Raw genomic sequence first — 10,955 nt, 5'->3', positions numbered from 1 at the left:
ACCAGGCCTTGTTCCAGGTGCCTGGGAACAACGTGGACAAGGCAGAAAGGATGCCGTGCTCAGAGAGAAGGGGAGCAGGGATAGACCATAGGAAAGGAAACAAGTAAATACACAGAACAAATTCGGGGATGATAAATTCTGGGATGATAACAGAACAGGGTGATGTGATGGCAGAGGGGGCACAGCATCACTTGATGGGCCCTGGGAGAAGGCTGCTTTTAGGGATGTATGAGCAGAATCCTGCCCCACGAAGCTCCAGGAGTAAATAAGGCTCAGAACCAGGAGGACGGGCGGCAGACATGGGAAGAGAGCAGGGCTGGGGGTTGGAGAGCGGAACGAAACCCAGAAAGAGTCTGTGAGATGGCAGCTCTGCATAGGTAACTGCAAGTTCTCGGCCATGAGAAAGGACAGGCCGTCTGTTGGGCAAATTCTGGCAGGACCAGAGTCAAGTGGTTAAAGGAATTGTCCAGAAAAGCACATCTAGTCTTAAACCAGGAGCCCAAGCCAGAAAACACCCTACTTTAGGTTACCAGCGGGGGGCTTGAAGCAGAGGGTGCCATGTGGAATGACAGGAGGGTGAGCAAGGGGGAGGGAGTCCATATTACAAGAGAATTTTGTCAGCTCAAGCCTGAAATTGCCCCACACCAAATGGCAATGTGTCCCCCCATTCGTGCGGGCCCGGAGCGTCTGGCCTGAGCTGGCGAGCCATTGGCGGTGAGCGTGCCCTCAGAGATCACCTAACACAAATGGTACTTACCTGGGCTGCGCACCGGGCTGGTGCTCCCCAGACCTGAGTGAATGCAAGACTCAGTTGGAGTGTTTATAAAAAATGCCGATGCCTGGGCCTCAGCCTCAGAAATCCCCCCTCATTTTGTCCAGGGCGGGGGCAGAACGCCGCATCTGTGCTGCAAGCTGGCTCCAGACAGGCTGCACCTTCAGAAATGAGGAAAAGGGCTTCGGGGGGGGTCCCTGGATGCCCAGAAACGGAGTGAACAATGTGTGTGTCTGCATAAATGTACATTTCTTTTTCAGGAGAGAGGGTTCCTATCATTGCAAAACTCTCAGAAACTTAAGAACCACTGAGCTAGTCCCACTCCTTGTCTTTGAGCCCAGGAAACAGAGTCCCAGGGACGGAAGCGACTTGCCAGGTCCACGAAGCTAGAAGACCGCAGAGTCGGGCTGTCCCTCCAGTCTCTCTCTTTCCAGGCCCCTCGCTGTCTTCTCCCTGCCTTGCTGACTGCAGGGTTGAGGGAGAAGGAGGAAGGAGACTGAGCGCTCTGGGCAAAGGCCCCCATTTTGGCCCCAGATGGGACAGACCGTCAGAGGGGAGGGTTGGGATGATGACCCCTTGACAAAGGCTTGTCAATACAGCCCCGCAGGCCCTGATACTGTGCAGTCTCGTCTCCAGTAGGACTTGAAGCCAGGACAGAGGGCACACGCGCCCCGTTGTTGGATGCCTGGCTGTGACAGAGTGACGGGCAGGAGGAGACCTGCCTCCCTACACCTGAGCAGGTGGCCCGTTCCAGGCTGCCCTGCCTGCACTCAGTTCCCGTCCATCTCTTTCCTCAGGCCCTTCTGGATGGTGACTCAGCCGTTAGTATGCTCAGGCCACGCTGCCTCTGGGGTCCCCCTCCCTGTCTGGATCCCGCATCGCTAACCACAGCTGGCTGCTCTTATTCAGGACGTGTCCTGCCCTCTCGTTTGGGCCCGAGTCCTTCAGACTCTGGCCTCAGCCTGAGCTTCTGGATTCACCAGCCCTGCTTACCTTCCTCATCTGAACCAACAGCTCCCCATCTCGGCCTCTGTTCTGCACGAGCTCTTCTGTCCTGGTGACAGCACCCCTTCAGTCCTGGCCACCCTGTCCTCCTCCCACCCAGCCGACAGGTGCCACCTGCTATTCAGGGCTGTACTTATTTTGAGTCTGATCTCTCCTTCTGCCAGATAACCACATGAGAAAATTAGTCTAACATCCTTTCTCCACCTTTGCGGGGCGAGCCTGGCACAGCTCGACTCAGGATCTCACTGGGTGGACCACACGTCACCCTGTGCCCTGATCAGTGCCTTGGGACTCTCATGTCATTCCACGTCCTCTCAGTCTTGTTTCCCCCTCTGCTTGCCAGCTCCCTTTCTCTTCTCCTCCTTTCTTTTTCTTTTCCTTTCCTCGTCTTCTTTTTATCCTTCTCCCATGCTGGAGGCCTCCTGTGCCCCCCCCGCCCCCCCCACCCCGTGGTGTTGCTTGCTGACAGCAATACTCAGGAAGGAAAAGGTGCCTGAACCCCTTGTGTTGACTAATGCCATGTGTTTTGGAGCCAGATGTCCAGGAAGGCTGGATCGTAGGCTCAGTCCCACAGAGCATGACCCAGGCAGAGGAAAGAAGGCTGCTCTGTCATTTTCCCAACAGCCTCCTCAAACCCGTGGGTGACGGCCGGACACCTTGCCTTTAAGAGACCAGGAAGTGAGCTCAGAGCTCAGGAGACTTGCCCCAGGTCTGGAATTAAATCAAGGCAGAGGTGGAAGCGAGCACAGAGCCCTCAGACTGGAAGCTGGCCAACAGCTGCACAGAGGGGGATCACAGCGTGCCGCCTCTCAGACCTCCACCCGGCCCGTCCCACTGAGGACACTTGGCAGTTACTGGAAAGTTGTACTAGACTTTCCTTTCTCCCGTGAAGGAGTTGCACAGTGCATTCCTTGTGGAGGATTCTCTCTGTTGCCTGTGACTGAAGCTGTTTCTGACGTCCTGCCCTTAGTTTCACTTGTCCCAACGATTTCATTTGAGGGCGGGACACTCTCTCACCTCCCCCAAGCCCAACTGCAGCCTGCGATCAGGACCAATGAAAGCAAAGGACCTCATCCTCCCGGTGACTAAGAACTCAGAGTATTTAAGAGGTTGCACGAATGGGCTGAAAATTGCTTTTGCTTTCTCCGCAGACGGGCACTCTCTCATCCGACCCGGGGCCTCGCTGAGCTGCAGTGCCGGGAAAGAGGTCTCCCAGACCCCTCGCCACCATGTGCTACGGCCAGTGCGCACGATGCATCGGGTGGTCCCTCCTGCTCTTCTCCATCCTCTCCATCGTCGCTAATATTCTGCTTTACTTTCCCAACGGGGAAACGAAGTATGCCTCGGAAAACCACCTCAGCCGCTTCGTGTGGTTGTTCTCCGGCATCGGGGGAGGGGGCTTGCTGGTAAGTTGTCCGGAATCATTACAGCCCTAAAAACCCTCTCCTGTTAATGAGATGTTTTCCTGGAAAGTTTCCTCTAATGCCTATTTCCAAGTCCAGTTATTTTTGTTCATTCTCCTTTTGAAAGCAGATTACACACAAGTTGAGACAGGTCTAGTGTATTAATTTTATTAGGTGTTGTTTTACAAAATCTTCTTTCAACTAAAAGTGAGCTACTTTTTTGCTAAACTCTTGCTTTACAGCTAGAAAGCAGAGATTAGCTTTCAAATCAGATTTGAGAGACTATCCAGTTTCTAGTACTGGGGCAGATAGTCATTGAACAGTTGCTCTGGGGAGCTGGGAGGGGTCGGCTGGTTCTCTGTCTAAATCAACAGAGTTTTGCATCCAGATTGTCTGCTGTTTATTCTGAAGCATCTGTGACAGAAAAAATAATGAATTGTGAGTGCATTGCTATTTAGAAAGAATTATAATTTTTCTCCCTTGTGTAACTCTGGGCTGTGGTGTCTGGGGAAAATCCTACAGTTAGCAGCACATCAGCGTCTGAAGCTAATAGTGGAATGTGTTGTTTTTCCAAGGTTTGCTTTTAATTGAAGTGACAGGAATTTGCTTGCCAACCTGGGAGCTGGAAGTATTAGCTTCAACCACAGCATAGAAAAAATGTGGACAAATTTAAGTTTGCTACTTTAGAATGCTGGGGTTGAGAAGTTTAAACAGAAGGTTTATGGAATTGCTAATGTCATACAAAACATTTTTCTTAGTGAAGTAAAGGATATTAAAACATTTAAATCTTAATACACTAATTATGGTATGGTAAACGTGCTTTGAATTTAAGCATTACTATCATGTTAACATAATCATTTATCCTTAGCATAACATTGCACTTATATAAGCTTCTTTGGATCTCAGACTCAAAGCATTTCATCCTTACTTTATTTAAAAGGCTTTGTTGTAAAGCTACAACCATCGTATCTTCAAAGAAGCAGTTCACACTTACTACACAGAGCTTTCATTGTTCCCATTTACAAAAAAGTTTTAGTTATTCTCTTAAAGATTTGTTGGTATCTTCTATGTTTTACTCAGGGAAGATATCAGATTTAAAGACAGGGTTTAATAATTCCAAAACAGAGTTTGCCTCTGGGACTATGCTACGAACTCTTGTGGAATAAACACAGTTGTAGGTAATTACTTTACGCCCCCCGCCCCCCAACACACCCTCATCCTGAAAAGTGCTTGCACACGTTGCATGAAAACACGCAGACAGTACACTTAGAAGCTTTTTTCTCCTCATAGTTTTACAATCTCGGAGCTACTTGGTCAATCTAACCCAAAGCCATTCAACACCATTAGAAAGAAACATATCTTACCAAAAGCTGCTTAGCCTGACTCTTACGGACCTGGGGAAAGGCAATGACTTTAATTTGTTTGCTTTCTACCAGATTTTCCTGCCAGCGTTTGTCTTCATGGGGCTGGAAGACGAGGACTGCTGTGGATGCTGTGGCCACGAAAAGTGTGGCAAGAGATGTGCGGTAGGTCCTCCCGCGCGGCTGGGGGAAACGGGTCCTAAGAGGCAGCCCTGACACCCGGTGGCTCACTTCCTGTGTTTCTCCTCTCCCAAGATGCTTTCTTCTATCCTGGCCGCTGTCATCGGACTTGCAGGATCTGGCTACTGTGTCATTGTGGCAGCCCTGGGCTTAGCAGAAGGACCACTGTGTCTTGATTCCTCCGGCCAGTGGAACTACACCTTTGCCAGCACTAATGGAGAGTAAGTGGTCGTTTCCTAGCAGGCCACACGTTCTTACCCACCACACGTGTATAATGGCAAACTCATCAAACTAAAAAGGCATCAACCATCCACTTGTCCATCCACCGAGCCAGGTTTATGGGCCCTGACACAGGCATGATTTAGGCAATGGTATCAGAGGACGGATGCCCAGTCCCTCACCTGGAGAAGCTCTTGGTGCTTTGTAATGGGTTCGCTGATTCAGTCCTCATGGTAACCCTGTGAGATGACTTCCACCATTGCTCCCATTTTATAGATGAGGAAATGGAGGGATAGAGAGATTTTTATAAGAAAATATTATATTTTAAAATATTATAGAGTCCTTATATAATATGAATGGAAACCAAATGAGTTTAACCAAAGCTCAGGGTAAGTCATACTACTCCCATACATGCCCACTCACATACAACACAATAACATGCACCACGCACCCTTTCTTTAAAGTGATCAGGCTATCTACAACAGGTCTTATTCACAACTTGAACATTGGGATAATTTAAGAGGCTCCATTGTTTTATATTGATATTTACTTCTCATCCATTATTGAGAAAAGAACAGAAGTAGCTGATAGAAACTGATGTACCTGATGATAAATGAATGACATTTTGAATGATTTAATAATGAGATTCATGACTGAAAATAATATGAGTAATGAATTTGAATTGTCCTATATTTTCAAGAATGTTTGTCCCTCATGAATTGTGTAACATGTAGTGAGGTCATAAGATCATGAATATGGAATTAGGAGAAGCTGGGTTCCATCTCAGCTCTGCTTACTCTCTGAGTAACCAGGAAAAAGTGAACTGAGCTCTGTGAATCTCAGTTCTGTCACCTGTAAAAGAAAACCAATGGCAGTTGCCAGGAGGATCAATGAGATGCTCTATGGAGACATTTGTCGCAGGAGCTGACGCCCTGTGAGCACTGCCACTGGGAGGGGTTGATATTATCTCCTAGCTTACAGTGAATACAGCCCAGTGGCAGCCTCTGAAGGAAAATTAGCACTTGCAGGAGTTTGGAATTTGGGTGCTCAAAATTGTTAGGGATCGTGATTCATCTTTGTTCAGAACATACTGAATGTACTATGCAGACTGGCTATTCGCGTATGCACAAGCATACCAACTCCTGCAGAAGCCTACCTCTGTAAAACGTCGTGATTCATGCAGCTGGAATGCAGGGAGAGGCGGGAATATCACTACTTATTTTTCATAGCTGTTTGATTTGTATGCCCCTCCCATGATCCACCTCAGCTTCCAAAGAAAGCTTCCACCTCTACGTCATTCCTCATTTCAACTTGTCCAGGGGTTTCAACATGGGGAATAACTAATGGTCACAAGCCAGTGATTAGTGGCTCGATAGGCAAGTGGAGACAAAGAATTTTCTTACACTGTGTCCTGAAATTATGGACTTTTGTTCCACTGACATGCAGAAAGACGGGGCCAGAAGGACAGAATTTTTTGTGATCAACACATTGAATTTCTGATTGGCTCAATGAACTGTTCCAAAATTAGGTCTCTACTTCCCAGCCCCTTTGTTCTGTTGTGGTAGGAAGAACTGATAAGGAAAGAACTGCACTAGATCTCTTTGTGGCATGCTCAATCCTTGATTTTCCCGCATAATCAAATCCTATTTCATTAAGGATTCAAATACTCTATGATGTAGCAAAGGCTGAAATTCTAGGACAGTGATTAGAGAGAGAATTTTTCAGACTGTGAGAATATCTAGGTGTTCAGAAAATCTCCTAAGACATATATATATATGTATGTGTGTGTATATATATATATATGTTCAGATAGGACCTCAGCATGGCTTGCTAACATTTCGCAAAGTGGCTTCAGATTGTTATTTACCATTCAGTTACTTTTAAAATGTCTTGAGCACCTGCTGCATGTCGGATTCTGGTCTAGAGGCTGGATATGCAGCTATGAAGTGGTCCAGGTCCCACCTTCCTAGAGCTCAGACTTGTGGACTAGATACACACCCAGTGTCCTCCCTGGCCTGGGCTGGGTGTCCCGCCTCTGTGGCCCCTTCACACTTCATTTACCCGCTTAGTGAGCTTGTTGCCTTGAGATTGCCGACTGTCTCTCCCTTAAGCTGTGCTTTCCAGGACAGAGCCCATGAAGGGCTCACTATTCTATCCCCAGTCCCAGTTCCATGTCTAACTCACTCTGAGTGCTCAATAATCTTTGCTGAATTTTAAGTTTATCGTTGCAACAAGATCTGGGCTAAACTCCTTGTTTTGTGGAATGACTTGGGTTGGAAGAATTTGATATAGGCCATTGAATTAATTCATGTCTTTTTTTCTGAATGAAAAAACACCACACTTTAAAAAAGCAGCTGGTGGGACATCCCCTTAGGTGTGGTCATGTATCAGAACTTCCTCTTTTTATCCACAGATACCTTCTGAATAGGTCCACATGGTCCCAGTGCACCGAACCCAAGCACGTTGTGGAATGGAATGTCACGCTGTTCTCTATCCTCTTGGCCTTTGGTGGACTTGAATTCATCTTGTGTGTTGTTCAAGTAATAAATGGGATAATTGGAGGCATATGTGGCTTTTGCAACAGTCGCCAACAGGTAAGAGCCTGTGTGAAAATGTCGTCACCTGGCCCTAGTGTGTTCAGTTACGATAATGTGCTGTTGTTTTCATCATGGAGAAAAGAGGCAGAATCAAACACTGCCCCATCTCCCAGCAGTTATTTCTACTTTGTTTTTGTGGCAAAGCGTTTACAGCATTCAGTTTTGCTCTTAACAGGAAGCTTCCTTGAGGGTCGCAGTGGCTGGGTTGTCTCGGTGGTTGTTCTTGGCTCTATGTACTTAGGAAAACGCCCCTTCAGGGTTGAATCCACTGCCCCTTTCACTACCCCTGCTTTCACTGCAGAGACACAAAAGAAATGTCCCCTCTTTGCTTCTCTCATGTTCCCGACTGGTATACACAAATAACAGCTAACATTCATTGCACTGGGCACTGCGCTCAACGCGCGTTTCAGATGAGGCCATGCCTCAGAGATTAAGCGATGTGTCGTCTCCTCGTCAGGCGGTAACAGGCTTCAGCCCTGGCCCATTTCTTGCCTCGACTCCTGCTCCTAACCTTTAGGCAACGCTTGCTGTTCTGCTGGGTTTCTACAGTTCCTTCCTAATAAGGAGTCACAAAGGTGCCCAAAAAGCTAAGAATTAAGAATCACTAGTAGCCTTTGAATAGCAGCTCACGAAAAGCCTTTCGCTGCGAAAGAAAACCAGGAAGCCCTCATTTCCTGGGGATATGATTTCAGAGAGAAATATGCATTTGTTAGTGGCAGGGAAAGTTTCTGTTTCTATATCCTCTGAAAAAACCTATATTATTGAATTGATGGAAGTCCAGCTTTGGTCCAATTTTGAGGGGTTTGTTTTTACATCTTATTCTGTAAAACAGGATTAGGTAAGCAGAAACTTACTGGATTATATTTTCCTAACCATTTACTCCTCTGGTTCAAGGTCTTTTAACTTTTTTTTAAAATAAGACAAAACTTAATGAAAACTAAAAGCCCATTGCTACTGTGAAAAACTTTGCTGTAAATACATGGGAACTTTCTACAATTTTTGAGGGGAAGTTAAATTAAAAATCTAGTTTCCCTTATCAGGCAAGTACAGCAAGATTAAGAATTTCCTTGGGAAACTGCCAAATTTCCAAGAAAAGAATAGAGTGGGAAACCTTCAATATGGATTTGTTTCCAGGCAATCTATTTGGGGAGAGGCAGAGAAGAATCCTCTCGGGATTGCTATAATGTAACCCATCTTTTAGCCTTGAATTTCATACAAGGCAGAGTTTAAATGAGGTGAGAGCCCCCTGGACTCCAGTGCTCGTGCATCTTGGGGACAGAAATGATATGTTCATGACCAAAATTGCTGTAGTGGTTTGCAGAGTGACGCTCCCCTGGGTGGGGGGAGCAAATTGTCCCACTGGGTTTCCCCTCTGAGCCACAGCAGGGATGGCTTCTCTCCAGACACCACAGTGCAGAGCTGTTACCTTTGTGTACGAGACAAAAGACCCTTTCAAAGGGTAAGGTTTTTAGTAGGGATGAGTCAAGGCTGTAACTCGGTAGAATTTAATCGGAAAGATTACCCACATTGCACCCGCTCCTGTGTGAAACTCCCAGGCATTGTCTCTTAAATCCCTTAGATTAAAACCCCACCTAAACGCATTCAAAGCCAACCAAGCTGCAGTTTCCATGGCCCCTTTCTGCAGCTTTTACTTGGGACGGACAACAGATCTGGGTTGTTTAGGAAACATTTCATGAGCATTGTCCAAGCTCTCAGTGTTGTTGGCTGAAGCTCTCCTGAAGATGAGATCAGTCTGCTCTATGTTTGCTTAAAACAGGAATTTAAAGGACCGAAATGTCACCGCTGTTTGTTTAGCCTGACCGTAGCCTAATGCGTATTTCATTTTCTTTACAGCAATATGACTGCTAAAAGAACCATCCCAAGACGGGACCACCATCTTCCTCTATTTCACTGTAATTTATATATTTTTTCTTGTATTAATTTGTAAAACTTTGTACTAGTGTATCATACTCTGCATATTCTACTTTTATAAATGTGTATAAAGTCTAGCAGCTTCACATGAGGTCAGTGTTGGAACTTAGCGAATAAACATTTTTTTTAGGGATGAGAAAATAAACCACGCTCTGGAGGTAATTTACAGACTGAATGACGGTTCTCAGCGTATCTGAGATGAGCTGTGACCTGAAGTAACACTTTCGAGAAACATTACAAGGACAAATGTCGCATTCCAATTACTATTGTATATATATGTGCACGTGTTTGTTAAATAAAAGAAAGATTTCTAGTTGCTTTTTTTAAAACCATGAAGGAGAAAAATCTGACAACCTGAAAAGATGTGTTTCTTCACTGTTTATATGGTGTTTCCCATCTGTATGCCTGTGCATGGCTACAAGAGGCCTTTTGGAACTGCCTGGTGTTCTGTAAGAGACAGACACTTGCCTCAAGTGGGAGGGCTGACTGAGAATGCTCCAAGACAAAAGAAGGAGTCAAAACACGCAGTGCTGCTCTTTGGTGCGAGTACTAGCAGGTCCTAAATCTTTTTTCCTTCAAAGACAAGCACTAAGGACCATGTATTTAAAAAGAGAAAGGCCTGGATAATTGGACAAGAAGAAAGATGGGAAACGGAATAAAGCAGTTGATCAGTATCATCGGGAAATGGGGGAGGGGGAGGGGGGCAGGAGCACCACAAGGAAACACCCCCAAAACTTGCTTGTTTAAATAGAACAAAATAAAGTATTCACTACCATTTCTTCCTTGTTTTGTTTCGTTGTCCTTTGTTTGAAGTTCCGCCTCTTTTCTCCCTGTTTTTCGTCCAGCCTGCAGGGTGTGCAGCCCACGTGGCTAGGGGCTTTGTGTCTTCTGGTTTCTTTATTCCCCGTTCTCCCCCCCATCCTCTCCCTTCTCTTCAACCTCCCTCTGCCACCCAGCATCGCTGGTGCCTTGCCATCCCTTGGGGTCATCACCCTAGTTAGGTAACTCTCCTTTCTGCTGGGTGCTCCAGACGCCAGGCTCCTGGGGAGGGTAACAAACATTTTCTCCCTTGATATTTTATATCTGTTTTACAGAGTTAGGCTGTTTCAAGTGACAGGGTCCCCTGGCCTGCTGGAAAATGTCTACAGAAATGGTCTGCTTTTGGTGTTTATTAGCCTCCGCAACAGACAAGCAAGTTAATAAAGAAGCTCCCTGGCTGTCAGCTGGCCGAGCTCCTCCCATGTGCAAGGCGCCTGACAGGGGTTTCCCGATGGAAGGCTTGAGACCGTTTTTGTGTCTCTGTCCCTCTGGTAGTCTGGCGAAGCCGACAGACTCCTTTGAAGAATACTGTTTAAAAAAATGCGTAAAATAAGTATAACATAAATCAATATATTGGAATATTTTATCAAAATACTTTTGAAAATTATGACATAGTTGTTTTGATAGCCCACTCCATCACACCCACATCTGCAGACAGGAGGCAGCC

The 10,955-nt window shown here is 46.3% G+C and overlaps 1 protein-coding gene across 1 annotated transcript; it reads left to right on the top strand.

Moving 5' to 3' along the window:
* Positions 1-2,442: 2,442 nt before the first annotated feature.
* TM4SF1 (transmembrane 4 L six family member 1) lies at positions 2,443-10,247 on the top strand. Its single transcript, XM_001491224.7, has 5 exons — positions 2,443-3,183; positions 4,617-4,706; positions 4,797-4,942; positions 7,354-7,534; positions 9,392-10,247. The coding sequence occupies exons 1-5, from the start codon at positions 3,007-3,009 to the stop codon at positions 9,404-9,406; spliced, it is 609 nt and encodes a 202-aa protein (XP_001491274.1). The 5' UTR covers positions 2,443-3,006; the 3' UTR covers positions 9,407-10,247.
* Positions 10,248-10,955: the final 708 nt, after the last annotated feature.

This window comes from Equus caballus, chromosome 16 (assembly GCF_041296265.1).
Source record: "Equus caballus isolate H_3958 breed thoroughbred chromosome 16, TB-T2T, whole genome shotgun sequence".
In the NCBI taxonomy this organism is placed as follows: Eukaryota; Metazoa; Chordata; class Mammalia; order Perissodactyla; family Equidae; genus Equus; species Equus caballus.
The sequence above is the reverse complement of the archived record's forward strand: the minus strand, read 5'-3'. Positions and strand labels throughout refer to the sequence as shown.

Bases quoted from the DNA above. Each gene is read 5' to 3' on its own strand.
- TM4SF1 (XM_001491224.7), top strand. From the start codon at position 3,007: ATGTGCTACGGCCAGTGCGCACGATGCATCGGGTGGTCCCTCCTGCTC. The intron at 3,184-4,616 runs GTAAGTTGTCCG...GCTTTCTACCAG, and splicing joins TCGGGGGAGGGGGCTTGCTG to ATTTTCCTGCCAGCGTTTGT. The intron at 4,707-4,796 runs GTAGGTCCTCCC...TCCTCTCCCAAG, and splicing joins AGTGTGGCAAGAGATGTGCG to ATGCTTTCTTCTATCCTGGC.